This window comes from Phalaenopsis equestris, unplaced genomic scaffold, assembly GCF_001263595.1.
Source record: "Phalaenopsis equestris unplaced genomic scaffold, ASM126359v1 Scaffold000926, whole genome shotgun sequence".
NCBI lineage: Eukaryota > Viridiplantae > Streptophyta > Magnoliopsida > Asparagales > Orchidaceae > Phalaenopsis > Phalaenopsis equestris.
Window position 1 is genome coordinate 227,343 of NW_018165365.1, and position 20,155 is coordinate 247,497.

The 20,155-nt window shown below is 32.6% G+C and overlaps 1 protein-coding gene across 1 annotated transcript in view; it reads left to right on the plus strand.

Annotated features, from left to right (window-relative positions):
- Window positions 1-20,155, plus strand: part of LOC110032340 (myosin-1-like) — a 31,353-nt gene that overhangs the window by 8,070 nt on the left and 3,128 nt on the right. Inside the window, exons 10-22 of the mRNA XM_020735934.1 lie at window positions 7,876-7,979; window positions 8,088-8,226; window positions 9,644-9,762; window positions 9,842-9,994; window positions 10,062-10,151; window positions 10,691-10,768; window positions 13,293-13,451; window positions 13,545-13,748; window positions 14,365-14,570; window positions 14,740-14,875; window positions 15,204-15,333; window positions 15,473-15,619; window positions 15,713-15,789. Coding sequence (XP_020591593.1) covers window positions 7,876-7,979; window positions 8,088-8,226; window positions 9,644-9,762; window positions 9,842-9,994; window positions 10,062-10,151; window positions 10,691-10,768; window positions 13,293-13,451; window positions 13,545-13,748; window positions 14,365-14,570; window positions 14,740-14,875; window positions 15,204-15,333; window positions 15,473-15,619; window positions 15,713-15,789 — 1,742 coding nt within the window. The remainder of the gene's footprint in view (window positions 1-7,875; window positions 7,980-8,087; window positions 8,227-9,643; window positions 9,763-9,841; window positions 9,995-10,061; window positions 10,152-10,690; window positions 10,769-13,292; window positions 13,452-13,544; window positions 13,749-14,364; window positions 14,571-14,739; window positions 14,876-15,203; window positions 15,334-15,472; window positions 15,620-15,712; window positions 15,790-20,155) is intronic.

Below are 20,155 nucleotides of genomic sequence, written 5' to 3' on the forward strand. Positions count from 1 at the left end.
ATATATATATATATATTGAGGGACATAACGAATAAGAAAAATAGAAAAAAAAAAAACATTAGTTGGTTCTCGAAAAGAAAAGAAAAAAAGGAGGAGAAGGCTGATTCACACGTTGCTTTGCAGGGTACTACTTCTCCCTTCCTTTCCTGCCCTAGTTTTCAGATGACAATTAAATTTTAGGATTTAGGGTATAAAATACATTGTCCTAACTTAGCATCAGCACTGCTGTCCCTCATATATGTTTCTCTTAGAAATCTGATATATTCCTTTATCTTTCATTGTGCTATTTCCAATTTTCTAACTTTTTTGAAACCTTTCTATTAAAGAATACTTTGCAAATGCTGTCATTCTTATAATTATTGCTCTTTCTGTTCATTTTATGAGAGATTTATCCTTTCAATAATCTTTTTAGTAAAAAAATGTGTTGTCTCATCTTGTACGCGTATATAGTTGAATTTTATTTAGAGCTAACGTGCGGTAGCTTAGCCTAAAAAGTTATTATGGTTTCTTAATCTTTGGGTACTTGCACCCCTAATCATTAGTATTTGCTCATGAGTAATCCTCTATAGATTTCACCCCAACCTTTTCTATTCAATAATTTCATTATTGGTCCTGTTTAACATAAATTAACTTTCAACCATGTTATTTTTGATATGCTTAACTTATTTGCAGTACGGTGCTCATTTGAATTTTGAAGTTGTTAATCTTGATCTCGCCTGTAAATGTTTCTGATGGGAAGTTAAAGAGGTTCTTAGCATTGTTGGAGTGATGGTGGAAGGTTATGAAAGATTGTGGCTTTTTTTTATAGTTTTTTAATTATAAAATTTAATATTTTTTTATGGAAAATTTTGAAAAACTTCGAGTTAAAGGTTGAGGACGTTGGTTAACTAATTTTAGGTTAATTGTATATGTGGATAGCAACGTATAAATTTCTTTTTTTAATGCAAATTTGTTGTACCAAGTGTACAGTAGGAGTTAGAGTTTAGAAGAAATATGACTTTTTTTGTAAGTGTTATAAGTTGTTTTAGGGGTGGGAAGTTGATTGGGGTAAAATATTTTTAGATGAAGAGAAACATGTTAGGGTTCAAAATCTTTAATTATTGTTAATATACAAATTAATTAAAAAATTGACATGCACAAATGCATTGTAGTACACGTGTGTTGAAGAGATAAAAACTTTTTTTTTGAGGTAATAGAGGTATAGATAATACATTGGGTATTATTGAAGAGGTGAAAAATATACCAAACTTTCTTCCAAAAAATCCCTTCCGAAGACCATGATGGGCGACCCCCTCAAAAAATTCATTTGGTAAACTATTGTAACCACAAACTTGAATTCCTCGAATTTTTTGTTGCAATTTTGAGTTCTTAGATTTTACACTTGAAAAAGTTATAAGTAAAGGATGCTTGGAGTCTTCCCCATGACATTGAAATAACATAAAAAAAAATTAAATTTTTTACTTCTTGGATTTCTATGATGGGCTTTTGTTATTGATCTAGTGATGGTCATTCTTGGAACTTCATGTGATTGTCCTACGATAGTTTTACACTATTGTCTATTTATTATATAAGCTCATTTTTCTTGAATTTTTTTTGTATTTCTATATATTTTTATATGATAGGGCATTTGCATCACTTAGTAAAGTTGTCATTTCTACAAGTACTATTGATCATGAAGCAGTTGGACAATGTGTTTATATCATAATAAATAGTTCCGTCACTTCTTATGAGTGGAAATAAGCAATGCATAAATTAAATGTTAATTATTTGTGTCACGATCTGATCCAGAACTTAGAATTAACCAATGCGGGTACAAACAGTCGGGCGGTGAGTACTACATTATTTTATTATTTAATAAATGAAAAGGTCGCTAATCTAATGAAATTAAAGTTGTATATTTAAATTTACTTTGCTAATGGTTGTCAGTTTCTTCTATAAATATTTTTCTATCGCTCAACTTTTAATCACTTAATTAGCTTGAAAGTTAGTTTAACATAATAATAAACTAAACAAATCAGTGAATACTCATACTCCTAATGTGCAGTAATACAATGGGGAAAAAATAGTATGCATATCAGTGTAGCTTTTAATAAATCAATATAAACATTCGAGATGCTATTTAATTAATCTTACAATATTATTAGTATATTTATATCATTATATATCTGTGCAACCCGTCACAGGAGAAGCATGTAAAAATTATACTATTTAAGGTATTTCAATATCAATATATTTTTTCATATATGTGCATGAGTATTTTATTATTCCCCCACTAGTATCATAAAGGAAGAATTCTATCATAGCTAAATATGCACATACAAACATACTATGAAAATCACTACTTTATGATGGTTATTTCATTCTCATTTGCATAGTAGTTAATATGTTTGTATAACATTTAATATCTATTATAATTTTTAAAAAATGCTAACTACACAACATTCCTATAATATGAACAAAAATTCAGCAGAATCATAAATCATGATTTTGCAGTAATTTTAATATGACTAGTGACAATAACATTAAATGCATTTGGTCTTGAAGAAGTCAAAATATTACTATAGTAAATGACCATGAGTACTCATCTCGATGATAGATGATCTGATTTCTCATAACTTGTGATACTTATATAAAATTCTCACATATAAAATATAAAATATTCAATTATCATTTTACTTAATTGTGTTTTAATTTAATTATGAATTATTGTTGTATCACACTATTTTATAATTTTAATCCTTTGAACTTTTAAGTTTAATTATTGTAATCAAAACTAATATTAAATATTATTAATTTATACAAAAAAACATTTAAAATTAAAACGTTAACCTTTTTCTAGTGTCTGAATGGAATGCACTTAAGTTTAATATTTAAAAAATAAACTAATCTTTATAATTTATATATTATTTATTAAATAAAGTAAATTACTTACCTTTAATTATGGTTGAAAATCCCTCACTCATGCAAGTCTTCTCTTATGCGTGGGATGCTTGGCTTCGCTCCTTACAAGCAGAGATTCTTGCATTGCCTTTATGCCCCCTCCATGCTATTCTAGCCGTAAAATGAGCAATGGGTTCTCCTATTGAGGCCTTCACTACAGTCGTCTTTCTTCCTTGTACGTACACAGAGGAATCAAGCTCCACTTTGTTGACGATAAAGCCTCCCCAAAGATTACATGTTGCTCGGCTTTTCTTCATCCTCTGTTGAACGATCGAAGATGTCGTCTGTCGATGTCACCGCCTTTGGCTATAGGGAAACCCTAGCCCGCGCTAGTCAGTCTTCGCATGCGCCAATCAACTCTCCAAGTAAGTCATTTCAAATGATTTATACACAGAAGTATCTGTTTGACTTCCCGACCCTCTTGCTTTACCTCCCCCTCTTTGGCTTCCCAACAGTTCAATTCTTTTTTTTCTCTTTTGATTTCCTCGTTTCTTCTCCCCCAGTTTTAAAAAAAAAAATGATTTTACAATCTTCCCTACTTATAAAAATTTTGTCCTCGAAATTTATAAACAAATCTCTAAGTCATTTTTTTTAAACAGATCAACATGAACTATCCATACATTTTTTGTCGGACTCCCTTTTTTTATAATTTTGGGTGTAATATTATGCTTGAATGGATATAATTATTAATTTAAGTTAATTTTAAATTTTTTTGTTATTAAAATTTTTTTGGCGTAATAATTTTCATCAAGTTTTTATTAATTAATCCTAAGTCTTAACTTTGATACTATTTTGGTCATGACCCGATCTGGGGCTTGAAATTAATTAAGGCGAGAATAGATAGTCAAACATAAGTATTATATTATTTTATAATTTAACAAATGAAAGAGTTATTAATCAAATTAGATTAAATTATTATATTTAAATTTACATTGCTAATGGTTGTCCGCGTTTTCTATAAACATTTTTCATTATATCGTTAAGCTTTTAATTACTTAATTAACTTAAAAATTTTCTTTAAAAATAATAATGTGCTAAACAAACCATTGAATACTATACTCCTAAAATACAATAATACAAGAGAAAAGAAAATAATATACATGTCACTTAAGTTTTTAATAAATCAATGTAAATATTTGAATCAATAAATCTTACAATATCAATAACATATATATATCATTATATATCTGTACAATAGTCAGAGAAACATCATCTAAAAATTGTACCACCTAAGTTACTTTAATACCAATTTTCTTTTTCATATACATGTATGGATACTTTAGTGTTTCCACACTAGTACCATAAAGAGGTAACTTCATTATAGCCAAACATGCACATACAATACTATGGAAATCATTATTTAATAATGATTATTTCATTCTCATTTGTATAGCAGTCAATATGCTTGTATAATATTTAATATATATTATAATTTTAAAAAATTGCCATGCAGAATCATAAATCATAAGTTTGCAGTGATTTTAATATAACTAGCGACGGTAAGAGTAAATGTATTTAGCCTATAAAAAGCAAAAATATTACCATAGTATAAAAACATAAGTACTCACCTTGAAGATAGTTGATCTGCTTGCTCATAGTTTGCGTTACTTTTATAAAATTATCATCTATAAAATATAAAATATTCAAATATTATGTTATTTGTGTTTTAATTTAATTATGATTTATTATTGTATCACACTATTTTAGAATTTCAATACTTTAAACTTTTAAGTTTAATTTTTGTAATCAAAATTAATATAAAATACTATTAATTTATACAGAAATACACTTAAAATTAAAATTAGAACTTTTCTCTAGTACCTGAATCAAATGTACTTAAGTTTAATATTTAAAGAAAAAATTTATATTTATGATGTATATTATATTTATTAAATAACTTACCCTTAATTACGATCGAAAATTCCTCTCATGCACACAAGTATGCTCTTATGCGTGGGATGCTCGGCTTCACTCTTTACAGGCACAGATTCATACATCGTCTTTCTGCCTCTATCTTCACGCTATTCTAGCAGTCAAATGAGCAATGAGTTTGCCTATTGAGGCCTTCACAACAGTCGTTTTCCTCACATGTACACGCACAAAGCAATCGAGCTCCTTTGAGTTGACGATGTGGCCTCCCCAAAGATTACACGTTGCTGCTCGACTTCCTTCATCTTCTACTTCATCCTTTGTTCGATGATCGAAGACGTCTTCTGTTGATGTAACCACCTTGCACTTTAGGGAAATCCTAGCATGTGCTTGTCGGTCTTCACACGTGACGATTAACTCTCCAAGTAAGTCATTTCTCGCATCTACTGCCCCTATGCGTGGACTTATATTCGAAAGTATCTCTTCAGCCTCCTGGCCCTCTCGCTTCACCTCCCCGTCTTAGGCTTTCCGACTGTTCGATTCTTCTTCTCTTTCGGTTTTCTCATTTTCTTGCCCCTGGTTAATAAAAGCGTGACATTACAATTTGTGTTTTGATATCATGATTAAGGGTTGTTTAATTACAGAGAATGTAGAATTTAGGAGAAAAAAACTAACTTATTTCTCATTAAACAAATAATTAATATGTATACAACTTAGACCAACCCTCTTTTACAATTAGAGGGAAATTCAAATTATCATGATAAAATGAATGAAATAAATCACAATAATGGAGAATTAAGGGAAAATAATTTCTCCCCTTAAATGTATCAGAAGACCCACAATTTTTTAAACCGTGTCCATATCAATACCCCCTCAAGTTTGGTTGTATATGTGATACATTCCAGAATTGCTGCTGAGATCACTAAAATAGTACCTAGGACGAGTCTTGATAAGAATGTCAATAATTGATACTGAGTTGGGATATAGCTTAGCTGAACAACCCGTTTATTGATATTCGCAGAGATGAAGTGTCTGTCAATCTTTATATATTTGAATGGATCATGGTGTTTCAGATTCTTTGAAATACTGATGGCTGATTGAATTCACTAAATATCTTAATAATGCTTTAGTTTTCCATGTGAAGTTTCACTAGTAATTTCTTTAGCCACATCCCTTCATAAATTTCTCGGGTCAGGACATGATACTAAGATTTGAGGCTACTTTTGGCCACCACAACTTGTTTTTTCACCTCTCCTAATAATTAGGTTACCCCATAAAAATGAATAGTAACTCGTGGTAAATCTTCTGTTAGCGAGTTCTCCTGCCTATCAATATCAGTATTACGGTTCCCAATTTTCTTGAATATCAATCCACATTCTGGAGTTATTTTTAGGTACCTCAGGATTTGAATGACCACTTCTAAATGATTTTTATTTGGATTGTTCATATGTTAGCTCACTGTACCAATCATGGCTATTTTAGTCCTCCTCTAAATGATATTTAGATGTAGGGCTATAATCAAGCCGAGTCAAGTCGATTATGTCCTGGATTGGACTAAGCTTTGTTGAATGATAAGTTGTTAATGTTCATTTAAAGCTTGAGCCGAGGAGCTTTCAAATATATGCTCATACTTGGCTTGCTTAAATTGTTTAATGATCATACTTGATTTGTCTATATTAATTGAACAAAGTAAGAATTCAAATGAGTATTTGGCTTTTCATATAAAGTTAAAAATTCGATTTGTATTTAGTTTTTCGCTAGTAATTACACTAAAAAGTCAATTGAGGGTTTGATTTTTATATAAAATTATCAACAAATGATTTTACAAATCTAAACAAATAAGCAATTGAATAAATTTCAAATTAGCTTCTAAATAATTTATACCAAGTAAATATAATGATATATAAGTTATAAGTAAGCTTTATTACAATCAAATAACATAAATAGGTTTAACAAATTATTTTATTTAACTAAAAAAATAAGAAAAACTTGCTTTAAATTTATATGCATAGTTATTAATCAAATTTTATTTAAAAACATATTATATAAGTATAGAATATTTAACAAGTTCATGAACATTAACAAGCTAGTTGGACTATGTTCAAATTTGGTTAGTCTTGGAGTTTTAAAAAATGTTCAAACTTGTTTATTTACTTATTTGAACAAACATGATCGAGTATTAATCGAGCTGAATTTGAGTTGTTCATCAAGTGCATTGGTTCAATTATAACCCTAATCAGATGTTTCATTTGCTAGGAAAATAAAATTTCTCCATTGATGTGGTTGCCTGCCATTGAGAATACCTTCTGGAATTTGAGAGCAAGAGAGAACTGAATGTTTGGAAGTAGAAAAAAGGCTCAAAGCCTATGGCGAGTATAAAATATATATTTGGGGATATAAATAGGCTCAAATGGTGGAATTCTGGAGACGTTATTGTATCTTTCTTTATCCAAGAACTAGACAATAACTATGGTAATTAAGCCTGATAACCCTTCTGTCAAATCCTTTTTCAACTCGAAAACTTAGGACCATGGATTAGAGCCAGTACTGGTGTATTTACTCCAAGATAATTTTCACCTCAAATTTGGGACTGAACTGGACACTCATGTCTTACCTAGGGGTTGGACTCTTTGGATTGATCATGTTGAACTGATTAGATTTCTAGTGTCTAGTAGAGGAGTTAAGATTTATAGACCCAATTTAGCATTGGCTTATGGGATTAATTGACCTTTCTTGCTTGTTTTTTCGAATTAAAATACTTAGCGATGTCTAGTTGATGGTACTGGAACACTGCAGCAATTTTGTTAATTAAATTTTGGAATTACGATGTTTCTCTCCTGCATGACATGTATTTCATCTTTTGGGAGGTTTTTGACTACTTCATTTCTTTTGTTTATTTTTACAGTGATTTATGAAGTTATATTGCACTTTGAAACTGTGTTTTTTCATGTTTGCTTATTGCATCAATTGTGAGCCATACCTTGGCATTTTGTATTTTCCCTCCAAATTAATTTTGACTGCTCTTTTCATGCTAAATCTGTGGACATTTTGACCCTTTGTAAACAGAGAAGCTGAATTTGAGATGCGTGGAAGAGTACAAATATCTGAAGCAAAGCGGCTGTTTTGTAATTAATGAAGTCAATGATGCTGAAAGGTTTCATTCTGTTATGGTATCGTAAAACTGTTTTTAACTTGTGCTTCCTGAACCAATCTTTTAATCCAGAAAAATTGCCATAGGTCAAGCCCACAAAATTTAATAAAAATTAGTTTTACTCCAGGCAGCTATGAAGGTTGTCCACATCCGACAGCAAGACCAAGATAATGTCTATGCGATGCTTGCTGCAATTCTATGGTTGGGTAATGTCTCTTTTACTGTGATTGACAATGAGAACCACGCCGCAGTTGTTGCAGATGAAGGTGAGTTTTCTTAAAGATAAATAGAGAGAAGTCCAATTCTGTTGTTTGTTTTTAGGATAATTTTTTGTTTCTTTTTTGTTTTTTTTGTTTTTTTGTTTTGTTTTTATTTTTGCCTTTATTTTAATACATGTTTGTTCGGTGCACTTTTTTGCATGATTTTATTTTTTATTTTTCAAAAATAAATTAGCTCTTTTTTTTAAAAGACTCGAAATAAATAAAAATTGTTTTGGGTATTTTTAAAAAAACTAAACATGTTATGTCATACCAAATTTATTTTATTTTAAATCAAAACATGACATTGATTGAAATGCCAAATGTGGCCAAGTTAGGATGATGATTTTGAGGCACATGGTTTTTCACTATTCACCAAGGGTTGATAATATTTTTTTTATGTTTCAAAATGTTGTTCAAGGTTAATTAAACAATCATTATCAATAGCAGGGCATATGTTATTCAATGTATGTTTAGATTCACTTTCCTATACTACTTAATTTCTGATCCATATACTATTTACCATTACATAAAGAAATTTTTATTCGGATTCAATTATCTGTTTCATACTTTTAAATTTCAAATTGATTACTTGTTTTTTGAAGTTCACATCATTGCCACGGCATTACAAAAATGAGCAGCTGCAGATATTACTCTTTAAATTTGAGAGATAAATATTGGGGAAATGCTTTGCATCCCAACTTAGAGACCCAAAGCAATTCTCTAGAGCCTTGATGGTGGCACTTGCCTTGTATTGAAGGCCAAAAAATGTGTCAACACTCATGGTTCTAAAGATTTTATTTGATGTATGAGATGGAATTGAAAGTAACGCTTGAATCTCATCAATTTATATCGGTATATTTTGCTCTAATAAAATCAAATAAGATAAGAGCCTAGTTTCTGCTTCTTGGATAACAATGTGTCATGTCTGTTGACTATTAAATGTGGGAGCTTGCAATTGTTACTTCTTTAACGTCATCTTTCAGACAATTATCAACTTCTTTGGTAAACTATAAATATTCTTTAATAATGGCTTTTTTTTCTTAAAATGTCAACATCTTTTCTCACTTGCAACTTTCTATAATTGTGTGTTGAGTCCTTTAACGTGCATACTGTTGTCAGTTTTGATCTTTTTTTTATTTTATTTTTATCATAACGAGGTTGAATTGGATTTGATGCTGAAAGACGAAGATTCTTTGATTTGATTTTGATGAAATCTGATATATTGCAAATTGGAAACAGTATTGCGTGCTGATGAAATGGATTTCTTAGAAGTTTGTTACTTAACAGAAATTTATGTTGTGAAAAGCTTTTCTTCGGAACATGAGATTTCTTTCTTTTTGGTTACTACCATTGTTTCATGCATAAATTTAAAGAGCTATTAGCACTGTATGCGTCTTTTGTTAATTCTGTTGTCATTTCTCAGCTGTGCAAACTGTATCCAAATTACTTGGTTGTGATATTCAGCATTTGATGCTGGCTTTATGTACTCGTAAAATGAAAGTTCGAAATGATACTATTGTCCAAAAACTCACATTGACTCAGGTTACTTTCTTTCCATTAAGTAACTATCTCTTACCTGCCTTTTGATGTAGCGTAATATTTGTTTGCTTTATTCTTTTAGGCAATTGACACGAGAGATGCACTGGCAAAGTCGCTGTATGCTAGTTTGTTTGAATGGCTTGTGGAACAAATTAACTTGTCACTTGAAGTAGGAAAGCGGCGAACTGGAAGATCAATCAGTATTCTTGATATATATGGTTTTGAATCTTTTGAAGTAAGTAGAATATTATCCTTTCATATTTTTGAAAAGCATCCTATCAACAACATTTATTATTTTGCAGAGAAATAGCTTTGAACAGTTCTGCATAAACTATGCTAATGAGAGACTGCAGCAACATTTTAATCGTCATTTATTCAAACTAGAACAGGAGGTATAATTTTTGACATTTTTAATAGCGTTACTATTGCATGTACTTTCATTTCTCTTGAAAATTTTGTAATTCTCTGTAAAAATTGTCAGTTTAAGGATGTTTTCTGTGCTTTTAAGCTTCATAATAACATTAGTTTGATTTAAGATGGGCCTGAAAGAATTACTTTTTATTGTATTTCAAACAAATGAATCAGTATTTAGCAATTCTTGTTTCTGTATGTACTTGATGTTCTCTGAGGTTAAATAAGCTCCAGTGCATGTCACTTTATTTGATTCTTTTCTTTCATGGAAGATGATTCATTCTTCATTACATGGTTTATTTAACCAAAAAATTGTGCTAATCTATTTTTTTGGTACTCTTGTTATTACTTTTTGTTGTGAAATAACCTCATTTTTATTTTTTTACTGGCTTAGTTTCAGCTATTGTTTCTTTTTTAAGAGCTAGAGCACCTTTGACTACTACTTAACCACTTCGTTTGAAGTACATCACAAATTTTAAGCAGATAGTCAAACTCATATATGATTGTGCTGTTTTTTTAGGAATATATCCAAGATGGCATAGATTGGGCAAAGGTTGACTTCGAGGACAATCAGGATTGTTTGAAACTTTTTGAGAAGGTATGACATTGCATGTCTGTGGTCATTCTATGTTCTGCTAAAGCCTCTTTGTATTCTTATTGAAAAACTAAGCTCGTTTTTGAAATTTCCCCAAGCGTCCATTCAGCTGTCATCAGCGGTGTGGCTTGCATTTTGTCTTCAGGATTATTTTAAAGCCAACATCTTCTTGTTAAATAAAGTGTAAATTTTGTTGCTGTTATTGGACTACTAATTGGCTCTAATCTCTTGATACAGAACCTCAGCTTGACTAACTACTACATTACCTCAACTACTTAAAAAAACACATTTTCTTATATGCTTAGTGTTCTCATTATTTCCTGAAATTCTGCCCCTTTCTTCATTCATTTTTTTTAAGCACATTTTAAAATTGGATTTCAAGATGATTTGTTTTTTATGCAGTTAGGCATAATGCATTTGTAGCATTAGTTCTTCAGCGCTGACAGCTTTTTTAAGAGCAAATGCCTACACGATACCTTTTGATTGAGAGCGAGCTGAATGACTGGTAATTGAGGAGAACTTAGAGAGTAAAGGTTCAGTGAGAAAGATTTTGAATTCCGTGCTAGAGTTAGAGGAATCATCACCATCCATAAACGGGATCAAATTTTATAACGAAGCTATACAACTCTTTACATTACATATAGTAATGAAGCATTGTTTTAATAAATCATAAATAATTGTACATTATTTTCCATGGGAGAGGAAGTATTGCTTGAGAACAAATTGGGGATGTTTTATAACATTGAGCTATTGAAATTCATCTAATGGAAAATTCATCTTGAAGGGTAGAAATGAAGTGAAAATAATTGAGAAAGAGGTGAATATGGAAAATTCACTCAAGCAATAGAAGACAAGCAGCTGGTCCTCGCCATAGATCCTTTTGAATGCTATCAACTAGCTTTTGAAAGAATTTATTTGAAGCAGTGGTGATATTCATGCATACTCATAGGATGAGCTTAATTGGTTATAATATTGATTCACTAAAGTTTTTCTTTTTATAGTATTTGAGCCTAATGTTGCATTAGATGAAGCTAATTGGATTGGAATGGTTAGATTGATCAGACTTGATTTTATTGGCCGATTAGGATTACGTTGATTGGGTTAGTCTAATTTTATTAGTTGGCTTTAGATCCTTTTGAATGCTATCATACTGTAAAAGAAAGATTTTGTGAATCAATATTATATATAGTCAATGAAGCTCATCCTATGAGTATGCATGAAGATCACCACAGCTTCAAATAAATTCTTCAGAAGCTAGTTGATCGCATTCAAAAGGATCTATGGTGAGGCCCAGCTGCCTGTCTTCTATTGCTTGAGATGAATTTTCTATATTCAACTCTTTCTCGGTTATGTTCGCTTCATTTCTACCGTTTAAGATGAATTTTCTGTTAGATGAATTTCAATAGCTCAATGGTATAGAACATCCGCAATTTGTTCCCAAGCAATAATTCCTCTCCCGTGGAAAATATTGTACGATTATTTATGATTTATTATTGTTAGTTGATTCATTGAGTTTGGTTCAATTGGGTTGGGTTAAGTTATAGCATTTGATATGGTTGAACCGAACTGTTTTCGCGTGGGAGCTATTTGGGTAATGAGCAACTTTGTTTATTTAAATTAACGGACCAATTGTAGAACATTTATAGATGATCCTTGATTCCATGCAAGAGGGAGAGGGGATGATTGTTCTTTGGAATGATGGGAAGGGATACAATTAGCTTAGGTTGGATTTAAGTTTTTTTAAATAAAAACATGATTAAGCGTGACGGTTATATTGAAGTGTAATTTATGTTTGAATTTGGAATTTAATGTAAATTAGGAGATTGTTGAGGGATTTTAGAATGGTCGTGAAGATGATTCAAAATTTTTTGGTGGCATTTTGAATTTGCAGACGTGTGGTTGCCTAAGATTTGTCAGCAGATCAATGTCCTAAAGGCAGTTTTAGACATATGTCCATTCAAGCAAGTATAATGAACATTGCTCATTATAACTTCTGATTATTGTATTATAATAGAAGGCCCATAAGTGGAACGTCCATTCACAGCAAATCAAAAAACGACCTCAAAGTTCTATGTCCTAATAAATGACGCATCAGCCACTGAGAACTAAAATATCAATGAATAAGGACAAAATTTTGACTAATAGAACTTAATAAAATGAAATGGTTGAATAATTTAGTAAGCTAGAATATTTACATTTTGATAGATGAGATTGCATGTTGATTTTTTGGTAGTAGGTCAATGATTAAAAAAATTATGATTCTTCCATAATAAATAAGACGAAAGATATGATATATTTGACATAAACAAAGCACCTACAAATTAATGACATAAACAAAGCACCTAAACTCTTTAAAGTAGGCATTTGAGGGCATCACTTCTGTTTTCTTTTGTTGTTTTTTTTTTTGTGTTTTGTTTTTGTTTTTTGGTTACGGATCTTATCATTCATAAATTTTGTATTGTGTTATTTGTGCTACCCTATCATATTTCTAGGGATTATCTGAAGATTTATTTCTGCCTTCATGCAGAAACCATTAGGTTTATTGTCTCTTTTGGATGAGGAATCTACATTTCCAAATGGTACAGATCTGACATTTGCAAACAAGCTCAAACAGCATCTTCATTCAAATTCTTGCTTCACGGGAGAAAGAGGCAAAGCTTTCACTGTTAGGCATTATGCAGGAGAGGTTGTTATTAGGACCTTCTGTAAATCTGAATTCACCTTTGCATCATATTCTTCTTCCATACGGTTTACAGTTACTGTGTTTCTTTCTGATCAGGTAGCATATGACACAACTGGTTTTCTCGAAAAGAATAGGGATCTACTACACATTGACTCTATTCAACTTCTGGCTTCTTGTTCATGTCATCTTCCTCAAATATTTGCATCAAGAATGCTTACCCAATCTGATTTACAAGAAGGCAGTCCCTATCGTTCTAGTGTTGTGGATTCCCAAAGGCAGAGTGTTGCGACGAAATTCAAGGTATTATGCCTTACATGCTGATTAAAAATTTCATAATGTTTAAAATTACTGATAAGACCAAAACCATTCTCTTGTAGTACTTATAGGGAGTCTAAAAATCCAAGTTGATCTTTAGCTTTGGAGCCTTACACCTTATGTGAACTTCAATTTTCATGTGAATTGTGGATATATCAGCTTCAAAAATCATTTATTTGTCAATACAAACTTGTTAGATGGCGTCCATGTTGCAATATTTTTTAACGCTTAATGTCTATATAAAATTTGACTTATGGTTGCCACATTCCAGGTGCTTATTAGTTTTCTTTTTCTTTTCCCCAATAATTTGCATGTGAAATCATTGAAACTTGTCTAATTTTATTGCTGTGATTTAGGCTTTTGTTTCATTTTCCACCTGGATTCCAATTCTATTATTACCAATGGATTCACCATGTATAGTTACATTTGAAATTCTCTATGTTGGATATTTTGTATATCATGAATTTATTTTTGTTTTAGTACTTTGTTGCTTTAATTTTTAATTTCCTTAAATTATATGCATATGAGTATTTTATTGTACTTTGTCGTCTGGATTAAAAGTCAACCGCTCCTTTTTATGAATTTACCTTGACTTGATTAGGGGCAACTTTTTCAACTAATGCAAAGGCTTGAGAGCACTACCCCTCACTTTATACGCTGCATCAAGCCAAACAACTTGCAACTTCCTTCGACTTATGAACAAGGTCTTATACTTCAGCAGTTGAAGTGCTGTGGAGTCCTTGAAGTTGTTCGTATATCCAGGTCTGGTTATCCTACGAGGATGTCTCACCAAAAATTTGCGAGAAGGTGAAGTATTTATTTTCTTATTGTGTATCTTCTTATACTCTTTTCATTTGCAATGAATTTTACTCTTTTCATGATCTTAGAGTATTTAATTTTACAGTTGCTGTTATTGATATGAAATTAATTTTTTTTTATTTCTATTTGCATGTGCTATTCTTGTTTAATCTCTCAGATATGGTTTCCTTCTTCTGGAAAATGTTGCTTCTCAAGATCCTCTCAGTGTGTCAGTAGCGATTCTTCATCAATTTAATATTCTTCCTGAAATGTATCAAGTTGGCTACACCAAATTGTTTTTTCGTACAGGACAGGTGATTTTAAGCCTTTGATGCATAAACATTTATTTGTATAAGGTAACATTTTATTAAATTTTTAAACTTATTAAATACAGACTCAGATTGATACAGTTCCTCTTGCTATGGAGATTGGCTATGCTTTTTCTTTTATTTTTTCTTACTCTTAAATTTCTTGAATCATGTTGTAACTGATATGTCGGATGAGAAATTATTTGGGTTAAGTACATTTTTATGTTTTATCTTTGTGCTTGTGGTTTGCTTCAAATAAAGTAACAAATCCAAATTTTTTGATAGAAGTTATCAACTATTTTCTTTATTCAATTAAATTGTTGAAATTCTTCAGATCGGTTCGCTTGAGGATACCAGAAATCGTTCTCTTCATGGCATTTTAAGGGTTCAGAGTTGTTTCAGAGGCCATCAAGCTCGTCTCTATGTGAAGAAACGTAGGAATGGAATTATCTTTATGCAGTCATGTAAGCTGATGTCTGCCAAATTTATTTGATTGATTTTTTCTTTCTTGAGATAGAGTAGTTATTTGAGGCTTATCAGGCATCTAATGCTATGAACAACTCTTAAATTATTTCCTTGTTATCAATTTTCTTACATGAGCAGTTATTCGAGGTGAAAAGACAAGGCGAATATTTTCAGACCTTGTACAAAAACACAGAGCTGCTATTGTTTTACAGAAACATGTAAAATGCCAAATTACCAGGAAACATTATATGAACATTCGTAATGCCACACTTGTTATACAGTCTGGTAACGCTCTCAATTACTTGCTCTAATTTATTAAAAAACAAGTACAGTTGGAGATAGTTCTTAATCATCTTACGATTTAATTTTTTTTCTTAGTTATTCGTGCACGACTTGCAAGAAGGTGCTCTGGAGACAGTTTATCCTATTCCGCTGGGCCATTTGATGTAACAAGGGTAATACACAATGTACTTTAAATTCTTATTTATAATTTTTGCACAACATATGCATGAAGTGTGGAAGTTTCCCTTAATCTACTCTTTTTTTATTCGTGGTCATTATTTTTCTTATCCCAACTACTAAGCACTGGCTTTATTCATCATCATCCTTCATCTGTTCATGTTTATTTTTCATTTTTTTTGCACCTCGGCTTGATATCGCTTTTCTATAATTTTTCTATTAGATTTGAGAATAGCGCAACATACTTTTATTAATAGAAAGAGGAGTTTAAATACATATTACAGGATCAAAATAAAATGATAGACATAAATTCAAAAATAGACCAACTAAGAAATACATAAATATGAAAACAGTAAATAAAGGAAGCAAATAAAAGCTAATAATAATTACAACAGTGATTAGCCCTATAATTCTATTACCCCCTTTAAGTTAAAGCATAGATGTTTATCATGTTCAACTTGGATTTGAAGTTGTTAAACAATGGCTAAGGACGATTCTGGTTAAAAATGTCTGCTAATTGACCATTGGATGAGACAAATGAAATACAAATCTCTCATTAATCGAGCTCTTTCTTAATGAAGTGTCTGTCAATCTCCACATGCTTGGTCCGATCATGCTAGACCTGCTTATGGGCAATACTAATGACGACTTTATTATCACAGAACAACTGGAGAGGAGTAGAGACTGACATACGCAATTTATGGAGCATGCTGCGTAATCTGAGAGCTTCGCAGATACCCAGTGACATGGAGTGAAACTCGGCTTCAACACTGCTCCGAGTCACAACCGACAATTTTTTGCTTTTCCACGCGACAAGATTTCCCCACACTAATGATGAATATCCTGAGGTGGATTTCCAATCGTAGACCTGACCCAATCTGCATCTGTATAAATAGCATTAGAACGAGAGTTGTGGCTCGAGAAAAATAAACCTGAGCCCGATGTGCCTTTTAAGCAGTGAACGATCCTGTGGACAACTCGAAGATTATGCTCATAGGGTTCATGCATGAATTGACTCACAATACCTAGTGTATCACAAATATCAGGGCTAATATGAGCGAGGTAAATAAGTTTCCTCACAAGCTGCTGGTAGTGAGTCTTGTTCTCCGGAACTGTATTGAGAACATTAGCTAATTTTTCATTAGGATCAATTGTGACTGCCACTTGTTTGCAAAGGAGAAGGTTATTCTCTATCAATAGATCAAGCATATATTTGCGTTGAGGACAAATGCCCCGAGATGACTGAGAAACTTCCATGCCTAAGAAGTATCAGATGACTTTGAGTCCTTCATTTCAAATGAAGTAACAAGAATATCTTTAAGAGACTCCAATCCTGGAAGATCATCAACTGTGAGCACCATATCGTCGACATGGACGATAATGATAACAATTTTGCCACTGGTGAAATGTCGAAAGAAGTGTGTATGATCTGATTTTGGCCTGATAAAAACTATGACCCATTACCACCTTTGTGAACTTGTCAAACTAGGCTCTTGGGGATTGACTCAGTCTGTAGAGGAACTTTTGTAGCCGTCACACTTGTCCTCAAGGAACAACAGAGCCACAGCTTGGAGGGATGCACATGCACAACTCCTCTGTGAGATCCCCATTTAGGAAAGCATTTTTGACATCTAGTTGAAGCAAAGGCTAACCCAAATTCACGGCAAGGGAAAGTAGGAACCGAATGGTGTTTAATTTAGCAATGGTAGCAAATGTCTTCTCATAATCAACTTCATATGTTGGTGAGTACCTTTGACAACTAACCGTACCTTGTTGCATTTAAAAGATCCATCGAAGTTAAACTTGGTGCTAGAAATCCAGCGACAGTCAACTGCTTTCTTACCTAGAGGAAGATCCACAACATCCCATGTATGATTCTGTTGAAGGACATTCATTTCATCCATTATTGCTACTTTCCAATAAAAGGGTCAGCTAATGCTGCCTCAATAGTGGATGGGAGGTGATGATTTGTCAGGGCAGCATCAAACACTTTATAGGTTGGCAATACTCTGTGGAAAGAGATATTTTTTTTCATGGAATAAAGAGAGTTTGCTTGATTACATACCTCAATAGGAGAACTCTCCTCATTTGGAGTGGTGTCAATTCTAGGGATATCATTTGAAGTGGATTCCAGATCTTGTAAAGAGATAGTGAGGGCTCCAGAGTTGGAACATCAGTGTGTTGAGTATAAACACAGAGAATGAGAGGAGGTTCTGATTGTTTGGTACGTAATAGATTTATAGGGACAGAGAGCTCCTTAGATATAGTGGTTGGAGAAATATCCATAGTGGTCAGAGAAGGAACAATGTCCAAGAAATCAAGCTCTCTCTCTCTCTCTCACTTGAGGCAGTGACAAGGAAGTAGGGAACACTTTCAAAGAAGGAGACTTCGACATTGACATAGAGTTTGTGTGGAAGGATTTAGACGCTGATAGCATTTTTAAGTGGCAGAATTTTCGAGGAAAACATGTTTTATAGAGCAGAGATCAAGCCCTACTACGATTAGGGGTATGTTCCGAACAAAGGTCGCGTACTAAAAAATTTTGGGTTCAAGAGTGGTGAAAAACTGATTAGTAGGGAAACATGACATCAAGAAGACTAATGACTTTCTAAAGTTATGATTATTTTGGGAATTTTATTGATGAGATAGGTGGTTGTATGCATGAAATCCTTCCAAAATTATTTAAGGACATTAAATTGAAACGTAATGGATCAAGCTATTTTGAGAAGTTGTCGATTTTTTCTCTCGGCTACTCCATTTTATTGAAGAGTATCCGTACATGAGCTATGATGGAGGATACCCTTACCAAGAACTCACCTAAAATAAAATTAAAAAAATTACGACCATCTTCGATTCAAAGGACTTGCATTGAAGCTTTGAATTGGGTCAAAATGAAGGAGCAAAAGTTTTGATAATGGCAACAGCTTATGACTTCTCTTTTAAGATATAGACTCATGTCATTCGAGTGTAATCATCAATTAAGGTAAGTAATCACCGTTTATTGGTGTAGTTGGGAATGTGAGAGGGTTCCTGCAAGTCACTGTGAATAAGAGAGGAGGGCAGAAGGCGTGTAAGGATGAGATGGATAAGGAACGCGATGATGTTTAGCTAATTGACAAATCTCACACTTGAAACTAGTAAATTTTTTATTAAGAAACATCAATGGATACAATGTTTTAGATATTGAAAATTGGGATGACCAAACGATAATGCAACAACTGAATAGGACATTCAGTGGATCGAGAAAGACTGCAACTATTGGGAGAAGTATTCTCGTTCGTCGTGCATTTCTCTTAGAAGTAGAGCCTCGTTAATAGCTTAACAGTTCCAACCATCCTTTTCGAATGACGGTCTTGAAAGACAAACATCAGGAGGAAAATGTGCAATGCAATCCAATTCATGTGTCAGCTTAGTAACATATAACATGTTCATTTCAACAGGGGACCATGCAACATAGATTCCAGGGTTAGACCGGTTGTTAATGCATCCGACTCTTTACCAGCAATAACGTTGCAAGAGCCATCAACAATTTTAGCTGTATCTTTTCCAGAGCATGTATAATATGTTTGAGAAAGCTTGAGAGCATCTAGTCATGTGGTCTATGAACTGGATGAGACAAAATAAGTGAGAGCCATAGGATTGGTACCTTCACGAACGTGGGAGGTCGATGGACCGTAAGGGAGACTGGATCCACGTAGTTTTATTAATTGCTTCATCTAACTTTTAAGAGAGGCGGATGATTCTGGGGTCAGAATGGAGGCAGGTTGAACTGTAGTAGATTCAGATGTCGTAGTGAGACCCTTAGCAGCTGAGGATTTAGTTGAAGGTGTCGGTTACTTATGTAGTTTCAAACATTAGTCTCGAGTATTGTTGGGTTTGTGACAGTAATCACAGGTGGACCAAGTGGCTCGAGGATTTAATGAGTGTTGAATACTATTAGTGGCTACAACGGATGATTCGACTAAAGTGGAAGATTCATGCATGGCAATTCTAGGGCTCTCTTCGCGTAAATTTTTTTGAATGCAACACGAGTGGAAGGAAGGGGATCCCGGCCAAGGATACAACCCCGTACTTCATCAAGATCTTTGTTAAGGTCTGCTAGAATTTGGAACATACGATCTTTCTCTATAATTTTTGAAAAAGAGAACGATCTACCGGTGATTCCCACGTGTAGTTATAATAGAGACCATGTTCCATTCATAAGGCCACCAAATCATTGTAATATTGGGTCGCTGTCCTCAATCCCTGTTTCGCCTCATGGATGATCTTGGAAACCTCATAAATTTGGCTGGATTTCACTTTATCTGAGTAGGTGTCTCGAACTGCAGTCCATATGGTACTTGTAGAAGGAAGAAATATATA